General features: G+C 45.8%; 1 protein-coding gene across 1 annotated transcript; it reads right to left on the bottom strand.

The window, feature by feature from the left end:
• Positions 1–7,040: 7,040 nt before the first annotated feature.
• Positions 7,041–16,732, bottom strand: CDIPT (CDP-diacylglycerol--inositol 3-phosphatidyltransferase). The gene is made up of 6 exons (XM_060256819.1): positions 16,420–16,732; positions 14,618–14,752; positions 13,593–13,746; positions 12,575–12,656; positions 10,661–10,742; positions 7,041–9,385 (listed from the first exon to the last, which is right to left on the bottom strand). The coding sequence occupies exons 1-6, from the start codon at positions 16,460–16,462 to the stop codon at positions 9,234–9,236; spliced, it is 648 nt and encodes a 215-aa protein (XP_060112802.1). The 5' UTR covers positions 16,463–16,732; the 3' UTR covers positions 7,041–9,233.

Below are 16,732 nucleotides of genomic sequence, written 5' to 3'. Positions count from 1 at the left end.
AGGGCTTGGCTGGTGGTGAAGGGGAGGCCCTGCGAAGGTGAAAATGGGCTTGAAGCAGGCGGGAGGGGGAAAGGGGGGGGGACAAGGGAGAATTAATGTGAGGAGGGACAGGAGACCAGAGGATTTTGGATAGAGGCAGAAGACACTACAAATCTCACAAGAGATTGTGGTGTACAGTTTAGACAACATTAAGGATAGAATCAAGACTTTGTATGCAAAATTGGTAACCACAGATTCCTGGCTCCCTGAAAGGCCTCATCGATTTCTCTCCTGGCTGTAGTCTCCCAGTTGCCAACCCAAAGGCAAAAAAGAGGGAATGTAATCTGTGGGATTGACCAAAGAGTCCACTTGGAGGCAAGGCCTGGTCTTTTGCCCCTACTCAAAATGACCCTCTGGGAAAACAAGCTGTTAAGCCAAGATTTAAAATGAAACTAGGGTTCAGGATATGTGGGGCTCACTATTGCCTCAAAGCTATCTCATGTTAGCTTCCCCCCCCCAAAACCTCCCCCCCCCACTATACAATGATCTATCGCCTCCAGTTTTATCTTCCTAACCTGGCTCTAAACAGCAACCAAACCTGGGGGGAGAGGGAGTACTAGAGAAATGGGAAGGATACTTAAGGAGTTAAAAAAAAAACTGAGGGAAAGACTATGGAATGGTGTGTTTGGAGTACAGGGTGAGGGCTGGAGGAATGGTTTAGTGGGAGGGAAGGAATTTTACATTTACACATATCAGCTATTGAATGAAAAACCACGTAACCTATATCTTTGACATGATGCTTGATAGATGTTTTCATATTTGGGGAGGGTGGGTGGAGAAAAGTTTTGGATTTTAGGGAAAACAAAATGAGATTTATAGCGGGGAAAACAAACAAGGGGGAGATTTTATTTTCTATTTTCTTCCCTCCATCCCTTGAGATGCTATTTATTTAGATTCATGCTTTACAAAGCGCCGAGCACAACTCTGAAAGCGATGGCAGAGGAGGGCGATCCGTGCTTCTCTGCTGCACCATTGGACTGGAAATGCAACTCGCACTTCACTCTAACCTGTGAGATGTAGACATAGAACTTGTCTTGATGCGGAGGTCCATTTTTTCCAAACATTCCCTTTGAATAGCAAAGCACAGTTCATCACTCCCTACCATGGTGCTCATCCCTCACACAGTGCTGACCAGAAATGGATCAATGTTTTGTACACATGAGATTTGCTGTTATTTATTGCGGTTCATTTTCTTTCTTACTTTTTTGTACTGTATCAGTTGTGCCTGCTAATTTCATTTGAAACTGGAAAGGATGTGGGGAGAGGTCTCTCTCTCAGTATGGGACCAATCCAGTCCTTTCACTGATGATTCTGTTCTTTTTGGAGGGTTCATCAAAGATTACGAGTCCTAATACCAGTTTGTACAAAGAAATGGTGGGTGGGAGGGGGAGAAGGGACATGATCAAATTATAAACTGCTACAGACTTTTGTATCAACGCATGAATCGAGTAAATAAACTCAGATGCATGAAAAACAGTGTCTGTTAGTTTTTCTCAGGAAATCAGGGGATGAGGGATCACTGTGGTTTAACCTGACTAAGGCTTTTTCCTTTTTTAAACCAACTAGTTTCCATAATCCAGAAAACCAAATTCTGCTACTTATTTAGGTCATGGATCCAGGCAGGGTTGGTTTTTTTTGTAGCAGAAACTCCTTTGCATATTAGGTCGCATACCCCTGATGTAACCAATCCTCCAAGAGCTTACAGGGCTCTTAGAACAGGGCCTACTGTAGGCTCCAGGAGGATTGGCTGCATCAGGAGGGTGTGGCCTAATATGCAAAGGAGTTCCTGTTACAAAAAAAGCCCTGGATCCAGGTGTGTCTGTGTTGGTCTGAAGAAGCAGAACAAATGTTGAGTCTAGTGGCACCTTTAAGACCATCTGAGGGACTGTGCCTGCCCTCGAAAGCTCATATTGTGAATAAACTTTTGTTGGTCTTAAAGGTGCCACTGGACTTAAAATTTAGATAATGGACATGGTTAACTTTTCATAATTTATTTTACTACCTTTAGAAAATTATCATACTGCCTTTGGAAGCACAATCCCAGCATCTGTGGGTTTTTTACATATAGCCCTTATCTTTGCTGCTATTAAGACTTACTTCAGGGGTGACAAATGTTCAGTCCGCAGGTCAAAACTGGCCCTCCCACGGGGCTGTGTTCTCCCCCTCCTGTCCTCCCCCTTCGAAGCTCTGAGGCTGCCGAAGTTCCCTGCTCTTTCTGCCTTGCCTTTGCCGGCTGCAGCAGGAAGCAAAGCTGTAAAGAAAATGCAAGGTGAAATTTCCATTATGGTCTTTGTGCCTAGAGACCTTAGTAGAAAATCCGTTCCACATTTTCCTTGTGTCTATGCTGCAATGTGTTTCAGTGGAGTGGAGATCAGTTTCAGTTTTCAGTGTTCTTATAGCCAGCTGAAACTTATGCTTCCTGGAGTTGTGTCCTTGCAAATGAAGGGTTAATGTTTTGAGCCAGCTTGTCTCTGCTCAGTGGACCTGAGAACTGGTGCCTAGTGAGTACTCTAACCTGAGAATCCACAGCCAAAGGGGGATATTACACTGGAGAGCCTTTGCCAATCTGAGTAGACCCTGGAGAGACGTAGGAGAAACTTGCAGTGCCATTTCATTGTTTTCCCAGGCTCAGAGGATCTTATATGTTTAGTTTCTTCTGTGATCCTTCTGCTTTTTCTTGATGTTTTATTTTAGAAATTGCATTGCCAAATCTCACTATTCTCCCACCTTTCCATTTTAAACAAAATATTGCAAGAGTTTTAAGCATGTTTAAGTTAAAACATAATATCTTTATATAAACTTTATATGTGTCCTTTATAAAGTTTATATCTCCACTACCTCATATTACATTTTATGACACAAATGGCCCAGCCCCACAAAGTCCTATTTGTTTCAGATCTGGCCCTCCTAACAAATGAGTTTGAGACCCCTGCTTTACTTGAACAAAACCCAACATGTATGCAAATATCCTCACACTGCTGTTCTGTATCAAGATTTCAGATTCTACATGTTGTGTTGTTCATTCAATAAACACACATCTCATGACAGTGAGTGCTCCAAAGGGGAAGAAGGGAGGGAGCAAAGGAGAGGAAGGAGAGCCTGAATTATCTGCATGAAGGCAAAACCCACTGAAGGCTGGTTTGTTTTTGTTTTTTTGGTTCTGCTTCAAGGGACCATCCCAAAGATAAAGGAATCGGAACGCAAATTTTCACCACACAAGGAAAGAACAATAGTTCAAATCTTCCAGCTCTTTTGATACACATGAGGTGTATGATTGATATTCTGGAGCAGGGGTCCCTAACATGGCAACTGCGGGCACCATGCTGCCTGTCAGTACCCTCCTGGTGCCCACCAAGTGCTTTTAAAAAGTGGGTGAGGTAGTTGCCCAACAGGGTTTTTGAATGGCCACTGGAGATCCAATTGGCTGGGCTGACTGAAAGAGCATTGTTTCAGCAGAGCCTGCTACCCCAGGGCTGGTTTTATTTTCCTTCCCTCCTCTCTCAGTGCATTTTTTAAAAACTATCCCTCTTCTCCTGCATCTGAGCTTCCTCTGTGCATGTGGCTGCACATCCTTTGGTAGCCATTTTGTGTCTGTGCCCACTGCTCACCACTCTGTATCAGAATTCCAAAATTGCCCAGAGGCTCAAAAAGTTTGGAGACCCCCTAGAATCATAGAATTGGAATGGCCATTTAGTCCAACCCCCTGTACAATGCAGAAAATTTGCAAGTACCTCCTCCACACACACACAGTGGCCCTTGCTCCAAGACCAGAAGATGGCAAAAAAGAAAAGAACCTCTCCAGGCTCCCTGGCTGAACTGGCCTGAGAAAAATTGCTGCCTGACCTCAAAGTGGCAAACAGCATTTCCCTGAGCATGTATGTAAGAAGGGACCATGAGAACGAAGCACCGATGCAACCTTTCCTGCCCTCCTTCTCACGATCTGCCTAAGTTCACAGAATCAGCATTGCTGTCAGATGGCCATCTAGCCCATTTAAAAAACTCCAAGGAAGGAGAACCCTCCACCTCCTGAGGAGGTCTGTTCCACTGAGGAACCACTCTGGCAGGAAGTTCTTACCTGTAGCAGCTGCAGCATCATAACTGACTACAAAGCTAGATCTGGGTGGGCAGCTGTGTTGGTCTGAAGCAATAGAACAAAGCTAGAGTCCAGTGGCAGAGAGCCCCATAGCGCAGAGTGGTTAAGCTGCAGGACTGCAGTCAGAGCCCTCTGCTCACGACCTGAGTTCAATCCCAGCGGAAGCTGGTTCAGGTAGCCGGCTCCAGGTTGACTCAGCCGTCCATCCTTCTGAGGTCAGTAAAATGAGGGACGGTGGCTCAGTGGTAGAGCATCTGCTTGGGAAGCAGAAGGTCCCAGGTTCAATCCACAGCATCTCCAAAAAAGGGTCCAGGCAAATAGGTGTGAAAAACCTCAGCATGAGACCCTGGAGAGCCACTGCCAGTCTGAGAAGACAACACTGACTTTGATGGACCAAGGGTCTGATTCAGTATAAGGCAGCTTCATATGTTCATATATGTTCATATGAGTACCCAGCTTGCTGAAGGGAAAGTGTAGATGACTAGGGAAGGCAATGGCAAACCACCCCATAAAAAAAAGTCTGCCGTGAAAACATTGTGAAAGCAACGTCACCCCAGAGTCGAAAACGACTGGTGCTTGCACAGGGGACTACCTTGACCTTTTTAGAGTCCAGTGGCACCTTAATGTCTGAGGAAGCATGCTTGCACACAAAAGCTCACCTTGAATAACACTTTATTGGTGTTAAAGATGCCACTGAACTTTGATTGCAAAGCTGTTTCTGTGGGTTTGTTTTTTGCATTTGTTCTCCTTAGTCTACAGCACTAATGAATTTATAAAGGAGATCTCCCTAGTGGAATTGGCTCTAGGTTAATTCATGCACATCAATGCAGCTCCCCTTTAAAGTGAGGCTTGTTCAGAAAGGATATCCCTGTGCCCCACAGGTCAAATCTCCACTACATCCCCAACAGTATACAAAACCCATTCATGACAATGAAGTCCGCTCCGCCCCTCCTTACCATACAGAGGTAGAAGGGACCTCCAGCGTCATCTAGTCAAACCGCAATGCAAGAACTTCACAAATACCTCCTACACACATACATCCCCAGTGTCCCCTTCTCCATGCCCAGAAGATCGCAAAAACCTCTAGGATCCCTTGCCAAACTGGCCTGGAGTACCAACTGGCTTGGATTATTCACAGGTGTCTAAGAGTAGAAAAAGCCCAGCAGGAACTCATGTTGCAAATCAGGCCACACCCCCTAATGTCACCACCTTTCACATAATTGTTTATACAAAAAGCCCAGCAGTGACTCATTTGCATATTAGGTCACACCCTTTGTCACCAAGCCAGATGGAACTGTGTTCCTGCTCAAAAAAAGTCCTGTTTAAGAGTAAACCCTACCCACTAGAGATACTTTTGTTCAGGGCTTATTTGCATATTAGGGCACACCCCTTGATGCCAAGCCAGCTGGAACTGCGTTCCTGTTCAAAAAATAGCCCTGCATTTGTTTATATCCCACACTTCTGCTTGACTCAAGGCAGCATACAATAATTGAGTATCCATAGTCCCTTAGGAATGCAACTGCTGATATGGAGTGTGTAGAGGGATGCCAGCCTCCAGGTTTGACCTGGGAATCACCTGGAATTACAGCTCATCTCCAGACTACAGACATCACTTTCCTTTATTTGGAGGGTGGACTCAACGGCATTGTACCCTCTGAGGTCCCCAAATGTCCAGCGATTCCCCAAACTGGAGCTGGCAGCTCAATACCTCTCCATCTCCTGCTGGTGGCCAGAAAGGACTTGGCAACCCTAAACGGACAATGCAGACTTTTTTTTTTTGTCAGTTCTGTCCTGCTTATGTCTCTGCTTAATCTCTCAATATTGTTAAATTTTTGTGAGTGGGGGTTATAAAACTGTTTCTGGCCTATTCTACTTATAGGTGAGGGAATCACAGTGATAATGCTTGCACATGAAGAATTCACTGTATCTGTAAAGTTACAACAGTCTGGAGAAGGCTAAGCTTGAACTCTACTTCACAATTAAAAAACAGTTTAGGTGCAAGATCATTGCCCTTCCCTTCCAACATTTAATCAGAGAAAGTGACTTGCCACTGGCTCCCCAGAGTACCCATGGTGTAAAATCCAGGCCCAAAGCACTCTAACCCTGCTACAATGGACCTTGATCACATCGGCCATTTCCACATGGGCTTTTTGGCCAGGATTTGATGTTGTAGGAATGCAACTCCCCCCACCCTCGCTTTCCGTGCAGCATCACAGCGCATTTGTGCACCTTCCAGTTTCCCTGGCTCCTCTCCAATCTCTCTTGCTGCCAAGTTTTGGGAAGATTGCAGTAGAGCCTGGATGGCTGCTGTGTGCGTGGGAAAGTTTGGATTTCTCTGCCAACAAGGCAGCAATTTTCCATGGCTATGTGCCCACACTGGCCATGTCTTCCCCCTGCCACCTGGAGGGCTTTTAAAAAAATCAGCAATCAAATATCATATTGATATACTGTTATACCAATGTATACCATGTATACCAATAATAGCATACCATTCAAAGCTTTTTCTTTCTTCTAGTCCTTTTCCTTGCAAAGATATAAGGGGAAAGGCATATCAACAATGAAAGGGGATAGGGACTTTAAAATGAGAGCTATAAATTAAGAGAACCTGCTACATGTAATTATAATGTTATAGTGATATAACAATAAGTTGCCCATTTGAAAAACACCTAGCGGCCTAGAAAAAGGTAGGTGGCCACTGCAGAGGGACTTTGATAGGAAAACTGCAAGGAAACCTGTCCTGTGGAAGCCCGGATGTTGCTGGGCTGCATTGGCACCATTATCTTCCCTGACAGACTCTTGGGTTGTAGCTACATCAGGAGCTTTGAACTGTTTTCAGCTCACACTCATATCCTGGCTATTCTTCTGCAACTTTCTATCAAAGCCTTTCAAAGACAACCAAATTCAGATACACAGATGATCACACAGTTTTTATTTTTAGCAACTCTTCCCTTTGAGAGAGAAGCCTCTTATTGCACAAAGTCTGTTTTTATATATAAAAACACATACAAATTACATACAATTTGGGGCTGTGAGGGTGTGGCAGTGATATTGTGACGGTATTACAAGGTAACACTGACCCCCCTCCCCGAAGGAGACAGCATGAGACATTCAAGGGAAGCAAGAACGAATAAATAACCCAGCTATGGGTGTGATTCCACCCACCCCTCCTCCTCAAGCTGAGGTATGTGGCAAATACAGCTCATTTGGCTCAGTATACATGGATGATTCCTTCAATATGGCTGCCAAGACCCAAATGCCTCCAGACCTGCTTCTTCCAACATGGCTGCCCAGTCCTGCTCTCACTGTCAATTTTCCTTCCCCATTATCTGACAAGTAGTCTTATGGCAAATATGAGGAATCAGCTTCGGGGAGGAGTCAGATCCAAAAGGCATGAGTAAATCCAAGATGGCCACCATGTCACTGTAAACCTAGCCATCACTGGTAAAAGAAAGATCAGACAAGCAAATAAGCTTATGAAGCAATTTGGCAATGTAAGCTACTGCCTAAACAATTGGGGAAAGAGGAAAGGATCCTCTGAGTTCAGGCCTAGTGTCCCTCCCACCTCTGGGAGCTACTGTAGATCCAATTAAGGGGACCTGGCCTCCTGCTATAGCCCCCTGGCTTCCACTGCTACTCAACACAGCAGGAGAAAATGGGGTGGGCAGGGCCAAAACTGGGCTACATAAACAGGGTTATGCAACTGGAAGTGACATTACAGAGTCAGGTGACATGTTACCCTGCCTCCAAAAGCTCCCAGGGGTTGCCTATCCTCAGCTGGTGACCCTAGCCCAAATACCCACAGAACATAAGTAAGACAAGGTTAGCCATGTCCAGTGCCTGTTCACAAGAAGTCTCAGGGCAGGCAAAGCTTCACTTCTATAGAAAACGGGAATTACAGTAAACAAGATGGCTGCCAATGACAGTCGTCATTTACCTCACAGCAGAGTCCCAATGCACGTCTTAGAAAGTGTAAACACATGATTATGGGGGAGGGCCGGGAGAAATCAGCAGGTTTCAACCATGGTCAACCTGAAATTGGACATCAATTTATGGGAAGGGTTGAGAAGCTGTTTGAATAAGACTCAGTACTGCCACCACAAAATGTGTTTCTTCTCTGCTCCCTCAGATAATCCCTCAGCTGTGCAGCAAGCACAGGCAAAGGTGGCAGACAAGATAATATAACAGACATTCTGAAGGCAAAGCACTGTGGGAAGAAATGTGAATCAGGTACAGAATCCCAAGTAGCTGCTTTCATCAGGTCCCTGTATGTCAAGCATTTTTGCAGAAGCATTTCAGTGGTGTGGAAAATACTGTAAGACAGCTCCCTCTAGGCCCCTTGTTGAAAATGGACACCCAATGGTTAAACTGACAACCCTCTCTCTCGGACTGAACTGCCAGATATAATCCCACGATAGTGTGGGATACGGGACCTTCTGAGGAAGCCACAAGTAAGGCCAGCTCATAAAGGTGTACAATATTAATTTTCAAGCTCTCATTAGCATATTCAAAAGTAAACAGCTGATTCATTCTCTGCCTGGGTCGATATATTTGGGGAAATTCTTGGAAATATATGCCTTCCTGCTTGAAGGGTTACTTCTACATATTCCTGGAAAACATGCAACTAGGCGAGGAATCGAGAGGGCTGCTATCACAAGCAAATTTTGTTCTATCAGCGAAGACCCACCTGTGGTCTGTAAGGAATAAAACCACAAGGCTCAGATTGCCTTTAATTTAGCTGCTCACAAAATGGTGGATCAAATTTCTCTCCCATCAGCCCACAAGTGAGGTAAAGTCATCCCCATCGGCTGATGATCTAGAGAGGATAAAGCCTTGTGAGAATGAAAGCAGCAGCCAGGAAGAACAGGATCCATCCCATCAACTCACAAAGCATAATTGCCATGTGTTTGTGTTTGTGTTTGTGTGTGTGTATGAGGCTTTTGGGTGGAAGGGGAGGCGTGCCAAGTAAGAACTGCAGTACGGCTGGAGTGGCTGATCAGAGGCAAAACCCCATCCTGGCTTGGGGAGGATTGGTAGCTGGTCCCAGTGGAAGCTTGAGGAGGGGAAATTATGCTCCTTCCCCTAAACCACCACCTTCAAAAGACTACTTCTTCTTTTCACGTTCAGCAGCATCCAAAGCTGCCATATTACATGAGGCACAGATCAAGTGGATGAGGCTAATGAGACTCTTTGTGATGGCGATGGGGGTGGAAACCCACAGTACCAGGCGATAGAGACCCACAGGTCCTGGCAGGACTGGAAAGTGCAAAGAAAACAAGAGGGATTAGAGATAAAATGGTCAATATTATACCACCCCTGTATAGATCTATGGTGCAGCCTCATTTGGATCATTTTAACTTTTCAGGACATTCGGGTGACCTCAGAGTAGCTGTTTTATTGCAAAGGAACTTCTGGCTAGAAATGAAGATTGCTGAATTGCAAGTTATTATATCACTCAAAACAATGGAACCTCCAGGACTTAACAGGGATATTGGTTTCTTATCTCACTACATATGCTAACCTCATCCAGTCCTTACATCTGTATTCTAACCAATCCCCCAATAAAGCCACACATCCTCTTTATTTTATTTTATTTCTTATTTGAAATGACAGATTAAAATAGTAGATTGTAATGTAATTTGGAATGGTAGATTGGAAAGTACTTCTGTGGTCTGGTGGCAAGGGAGATAATTCTACACAGTCAATTGTTCCACTTCAAACAAGAAGATACTGTAGGGTCATCTCCATGTTTGAGAAGAGATGGAGTGCAATGGCAGGGTCTCAGTTAATTACTCTCAGCAGTCCACAACTAAGGATACATTTGCCCATCAGTCTCCAATTCTGACATTTATTTCCTTCACTATGTTTCCCCCTGGAATTATGCCCAAACAAATGGTAACCATATAAATTAAACCTGTTATTCCTGTTTGGTCCTTGAATCTGTTAAACATCTTCATTATGCTGTATGCTAATTTACTGCTCACCCTCTACCTATATGTATGGACTGGGAATTTCCATTTCATTGCATCTGAAAAAGTGTGCATGCATGAGAAAGCTTATACCCAGATTACAACTCTGTGGGTCTTAAAGGTGCCATTGGACTCAAACCTTGTTCTGCTGCTTCAGACCAACATAGCTACCCACCTGAATCTAAGTTATTTACACAACAAGTGATTAAAATGTGACATTCACTGCCAAAGGATGTAGGCATAGAGAGCTTTAAAGGGGGTTAGGCATATTCATGGAGGATAGGTCTATCAGTGGCTACTAGTCATGGTGACTAAAGGGAGCCTCCACATTCAAAGACAATAAGCCTGTGAATCCCAAAGCCAGGAGGCAACATGAGGGGAAGGCCTCTGTGCCCTGTTGTTGGCCCTCCATAGTAACTGGCTGACCACTGTGTGACCAGATTGACCGCTGGTCTGATCCAGCAGGCCTCTTCTTATTGTCTTAAGAGCGGCAGATGATTTCTACTCTTAGCCTGTTCCAACACACCTTCCCCCGGCATTGTCCCCAGCTCCACGTACTCACATTCTGGGCCTTCCCCAAAGCACAGCAGATACAGCATACAGTAAAAGAGCTCATTGCCAGCACACATAATGAAGAGGACGGTCTGAAGGAAAGAGGGAAAACAGTTTGTAAGGCAAACTGGACCGAGAAAAAGAAGCAAAAAGGAAGCAAATGGGGTTGATATTCTGCATGTGCGCTTGAAAATTTACAAGAAAGGATGCCGGTTGTGTGGTTTGCAGCATTCTTCATCATTCCCTCTTCCACCCATAGCCTACAGGTGGCGCTGTGCTTTCTGAGACAATATTATTGGAATATTGTGATCCAAAACAGAAAATTCTTGACAGTCGTCCCTCAGTGACTGAGTCCTCTCTACCTCTTCTTTTTGAGGCAACCAGCAGCATGATTTTTGGGAGGACTGCTGGCACAGGGAAAGTTATTAATTGCACTGCCCTTTTTATCACAAATGGGAAAATGCTGATCTTTTTATCACAATTCTTTTAAAAATTCTGATTGCTATTGGTTAAATGTCTTTATGAAGTGTTTTGCTTTGTAACTGATGTTGGCTTATCATTTCTGCAGCTTTACTGTATATGTCTGGGTGTTCTGTATTTTCAGGGCTTCTATTTTAGCAGTGTAACCCATTGTGTGTGATTTCTTCAGCAAGGTGGGATAGAAGTGATCCGAGCAAACAGCCAAAACACTGAGTGCCATCTCCTTCAGTAGAAGGGGCTCATCACCTGAAACTTCTATGGCAGAGAGACCACAGACCAGATGTAGAGAGAAGGCCTATTCCAGCTGGCAGCTGGATCAGCAGGGTGAGAGCTAGCATGGTGTGATTAAGAATGGCAGACTCCAATCTGGAGAGCCAGGTTTGATTCCTCCTCCCCCTCCATGGGAAGACTGCTGAATGACCTTGGACCAGTTCCAGTTCTCTCAGAACTCTCTCATCCCCACCTGCCTCACAAGTAGGGCTTTTTTTGTAGCAGGAACTTCTTTACATATTAGGCAACACACCTCTGATGTAGCCAATCCTCCAAGAGCTTACAAGCCTCTTAGTACAGGGCCTACTGTAAGCTCTTGGAGGATTGGCTACATCAGGGGTGTGTGGCCTAATATGCAAAGGTTCCTGTTGTGTGGACAGGTAAGCCCCTTTGAGACTCCTTAATGTGTAGAAAAGTGGGGTATAAAAAACATCAAGTTCTTCATCATCATCAGTCAGGCAGAACTGCATCTCCCATCATGCACTGAATAGTGCTGTGTATTATCCATTTCTGACCTCGATGGCCCATGTTAGCCTGATCTTGTCAAATCTAAGAAGCTAAGCAGGTTCAGTCATGGCAAGTATTTGGGTGGAAGACCACCAAGAAAGTCCACTGCAGAGGCAGGCAATGGCAAACCACCTCTGTCTCTTCCCTTGAAATCCCTGAGGAGCCGCCGTAAGTGGGTTCCGACGTCTACCACCATTACTGGTATAACATGTACAGTACCAGAGATTATAACACAGAGAATCAACATTACATACTAAAAAGCACAAGCCTGTGTCAGGATGAGAAATAGCTTCTTAACATCAGGGCATTTCTTACTCCAATATACAAGAAACCATTTCCAGTTCTTTTTCATTTCTAATGTTTTGCTGTTCTTTTACACAATAATATGACGTAACAACCAGATGATGCCTTTTTTGTATAGCTCCTTTTGAATATATCAGCAAAAAAAATTTTTTTTAGGATCCCCATTTTTCAAAGTAAATCGTCCTTATTGTTACTTCCTTCCCCATGCAGAGGAGAAGAAGGGAAGGACAATCCCAGTCGCAGTGGAGTCTTCATTTTGCTTTTCAGCAGCTATGATAATAAGGATGACAAATATAGTGTGGGGAGAAACTAGAGATGTGTAGCGGGACAGGGGAGAGAAGGTGGGAAGTGTTTGAGAACTCACCCGGGAGCTGTAATATATCCGGAGGATCCGGTTCCCTGATAAATCAATGCTCTTGTGACTCTCGCCACCTTTCACCACCGTGCTGGAAGAAGCAGAGGCAGGAGCTGAAGCAGGAATTCGGATGCTCAGCCTGACCACATTCCAAAGCCCTTCCCACTTCTGCAGGCTGGATCTCTCTTTGTTCTTTTGATTTTCCCCACTAAATTCCCCCTTCTGTCTGTTCCTCAACAAGCCCTTTGCAGAGCTGCTCCATCAGGCCCTTGTATCAAAGCATTTTTACCAAGAAAAACAAACTGGGCAAATTGCAAAAGAAAAGGTGTTCACCTAGGTTTCTCTTTGGTTAGTTCTCTAGATAAAAAATAACCCTCCTTCTCAGGAGTTTAAAAGCACATACACCATGTTGGAGTCTTCACGACACCCAGCGCTTTTTTGTAGGAAAAGCCCAGCAGGAACTTATTTGTATATTAAGCCACGCCCCCTGACCACCATTTTCACAGTTTTTGTAGGAAAAGTCCAGCAGGAACTCATTTGCATATTAGGTCACACCCCCTGACACCAAGCCAGTCAGAACTTTGTTCCTGTGCGTTCCTGCTAAAAAAAAAATCCCTGATAGCAACCATGTAAGGTAGGGCAGTATTATGTTCCCCTAATGCAAATAGGAATAGGATAAGCCTCTCACCTAACGCCCTTCTAACAGACAAGGGATTTGCACCAAGGATGACTTGATTAATAGCTGCATTTCTCCGTTCTTTTTAAAATGTCAGCAGCATTCAAAAATGCAGTTCCCCCATCTGCCTTCTGAAATCATGCAACCCAAGAAGACTTGGTACCACGTGGTTTTTCTGCATATCAGAATAAACTCACAACTACAAGCAATTCCTGAAGGCCAGAGGTTCTCAGGGCTAAGCTACCAAGACCTGGATTCTCAGATCAGGAAGAGCCCCAGCAATAAGGAACCCTCAGGAGTCATGATCTCTGCCATGTTCTTCTCCTTCTCCCCCCCCCCGCCATTTGATACCTGTGGAGGTGGAGCCAATGGGAGGCCACGTCGAGGCTCATGCTGAGTTGAAACAAGAGGGCAGATTCAGGATACAGCATAGCCAGGTTCACCAACAGACACATGGTGGCACAGCGGTCAGTTAACATGTCCAGCATGGCGCCGAAGCGGGTGCCTGGGGGGAACATCATACATTAGGAAAGAAAAGGTGCTGGAGAGGCAGAGGTTGAACTCACCCCGCAGGTTTTCAAATGCACCTCCTACAGCATGAGATCCGGAAACTAAGAGTTAGAAAGAGAAAACCTAAAAATGGCAGCTGACTGACCTTGGGTCAGTCACAAGTTCTCACAGAGCTGTTCCTCTCAAGAGCAGTTTCTGTTAGAGCTCTTTCAGCTCCACCTACCGCACAGGCAGTGTTCCCTCTAAGCTGAGTTAGCATGAGCTAGCTCAGAGATTTTTAGCCTCCAGCTCACACATTTTTGTCTTTGCTCAGGAAGGATGACCCCAGAGCACAATAATGTATGCAATAGCTCACAACTTTAATGTCAGTAGCTCACAACTTAGAGGGAGCTTGGAGGGAACATTGCTCAAAGGGTGTCTGTTGCGGGGAGGGGAAGAGAAAGGAGATTGTAAGCTGGTTTGAGAGCCCAAGCAAAGGGCAGGATATAAATCCAAACAAATGCAATGAATTAAGTGTGCAAAATTATTTAGATGTCTCTTAGCATATGAAGACAAGGCAGACAGGGGAATGTCCTACATGCTCAAATTGCTCTGCAGAGCCCAGCATCCTCTTCAACAGCTCAGTTTTGAAAGGAGAGAGGAGGTGACTGAGGGATAATTATCCGTCCCAGAGCCACCCAAGCAAGTTCACAGCAGAATTCACAGTCCTGGATCCCATGGCTCACACTTATCAACCAACACGGCCCGCCAGTTCTTAAAATAAATCCCAGAAAAACTGGGCTACCCAGTAACAATTTTTTTCCATCCACATCCCAGGAAGAAGTTGTCATCTGCCACCCAACAGGCTAGAGCACAGACTAGCCTACCTTGGTTAAGGATCCGTGCTGCGTGGCCATCAAAGGCGTCAAGGAAACCGCTAAGCAGGTAGAAGAAAGATGCCGTCAAATGGGACGTTGGCATAAAATAGAAAGCAACGAAAGCAAAGATAATGCGGGCGTAACCTGTAAAGGAGAAGGGGAGAGAAGGGAGATAGCATCCTTGAACCTTTCACCCCAAATTCCAGCCCTTTCCCACTTCTCAGCTGATCCGACCTTTTTTCCGAAGACACACCCTCTTGTTTCCAGCCGCAAGTCATACAGAATTCAAACAAGAGGAACTGTACTTTCACTGGGTAGTCTTGTAGGTCCGCAGAAGCGTTCCCTCTAATCTGTTAGTGTGAGCTCTGGCTCACACATTTTTGTCTTAGGTCAAGAAGGATGGCCCCAGAGCAAACTAATTTATGCAGTAGCTCACAACTATAATGTCATTAGCTCACAAAGTAGAATTTTAGCTCTGCAAAAACTTGTAGAAAAAGAGTTATATTGGAGTCCAGTAATGCCTCAAAGACCAACAAGCTGTTCAGGGTATCGGCTTCTGAGAATCAAGGCTCCCTTTGTCAGGTACTGGGAGGTGCTACTAGACTCAAATATAACTCTTTTACTGCAGACCTACAAGCCTATCCAGCAAAAGTAAAACTGAAACGGCAGCTTGCATTTCTATCTTCTGCAGATGATGCTGAAGAAAATGGTGAAGGTGCTATTTAGTCACAGCTGCCTGCCCCCAAACAGAGATTCCCTCCAGGCCCCCTTCACCCACCCAGACCCATCTCAAAACAGCACGTGGAAACAAATGGCATGCACTGTGGTGGACCACGTCCCTACCCCGGTTGATCAGGGCCCTGGAACTGTGTTCACCAGGGGTCTTCCTCTCAGTGTCCCACCTTTTCCTTATGTCATTGAAAGCAACTGCAAAGGTGGGCCACGCCCAGCACATACATGAGAGGTGGGTTGTTAGCCAGACCCACACTAATGGAGACTGCCCCTCTCTTCAGCTGCAGCATCAGTTTAGGAAAGCAACAACCAGTCAAGAAATGGACAGGACATGATGAGGTTGGAAGGGGAGCCAGATAGAGATACCAGATCCCTCCCCCCCCCCCCCACCTCCAGCCACTGGCAGCAGGCGGTGGTGAGGGTTGCCAAAAGCAGTTTGGGAAACTCCTAGAGATTTGAGATGAAGCCTGGGGAGGGTAGAGACCTCAGCGGGGTGTAAGGCCACGGAGTCCACCCTCCAAAGCATCCGTTTTCTCCAGAGGAAGTGATCTCTGTAGTCTGGAAATTAACTATAATTCCAGAGGATCCCTAGAGGCTGGCACCCCTAGGGATAAGCAGACAGACCAGAGCGACAGGCCACAAAAAGGATTCCTTTGGTTCAGGCCAAAGATCCATCTAGTCCAGGATCCTGTTTTCCCGCAGAGACTGGTCATCTCAGCTGCAGCATCGCCATTGAGGAAGGCGGCAGCCACGGAAAGGGACCGGGCCAGGTTGAGGAAGCCGACAAGTGAGGCTCGAAGGCAACAGGCTCCTCTTTCTCGCTCCCCGCCAGTCCCTGGGATTCTCAGATGCAACATATTCACACCCGCCCAGCAAAGAGGCAGCCCTAGAAAATCCCGCTTTTCCTGCCCCACACACTTCAAAGCTGTGTGCAGACCTACTCAGGAGCCGTTCCCACCCAATGCAATCGGAAGTGCCCGGTTTTCTCGAAGTCTGAAGCTTCGGCGAGCCCTTGCCCAAAGCCCTTGCGCACTACACTTGCCCCCAGCCAAGCACTCCCACCTCATCCCATTACATACCGATGAGGTTGGGGACGAAGAGGAAGATGTTCTCTTGGGTCATCTTGCTGGCTCCGTGGAGATCCAAGCCGTCCTGCAAGCCCTGCCCAGCCCCAGAGTCCCAAAGCAGGATTTAGACCGTGCAACAGAGCCTTGCAAGGGGACGCAGGAGCCCTGTCTTCCAGCCCCTCGTACACCACCAAGAAGACCCCTGGACCCTGCCCCGTCCTCTCTTGAGTCCGTGCGCTCCTTCTCGCTCTCTTTCCCTCACCCCACCCTAATGCACCACTCTGCAACCTTCAGTTGCTCTTCCCAGGTTGGAAAAAACGGAGTT

This window comes from Heteronotia binoei, chromosome 15 (assembly GCF_032191835.1).
Source record: "Heteronotia binoei isolate CCM8104 ecotype False Entrance Well chromosome 15, APGP_CSIRO_Hbin_v1, whole genome shotgun sequence".
NCBI classification, from domain to species: Eukaryota; Metazoa; Chordata; class Lepidosauria; order Squamata; family Gekkonidae; genus Heteronotia; species Heteronotia binoei.
Note: the sequence above shows the minus strand (reverse complement) of the source record. Positions and strands in the feature narration are given on the sequence as shown.

What these genes read in the sequence shown, in the direction of transcription:
- CDIPT (XM_060256819.1), bottom strand. Translation starts at nt 16,462, where the DNA reads ATGACCCAAGAGAACATCTTCCTCTTCGTCCCCAACCTCATCG. An exon ending in CATTGGCTCCACCTCCACAG is followed by an intron (nt 12,657 to 13,592) that starts GTATCAAATGGC and finishes TGCTTCTTCCAG; the next exon opens with CACGGTGGTGAAAGGTGGCG. An exon ending in CTTTGGGGAAGGCCCAGAAT is followed by an intron (nt 9,386 to 10,660) that starts GTGAGTACGTGG and finishes TGCACTTTCCAG; the next exon opens with TCCTGCCAGGACCTGTGGGT.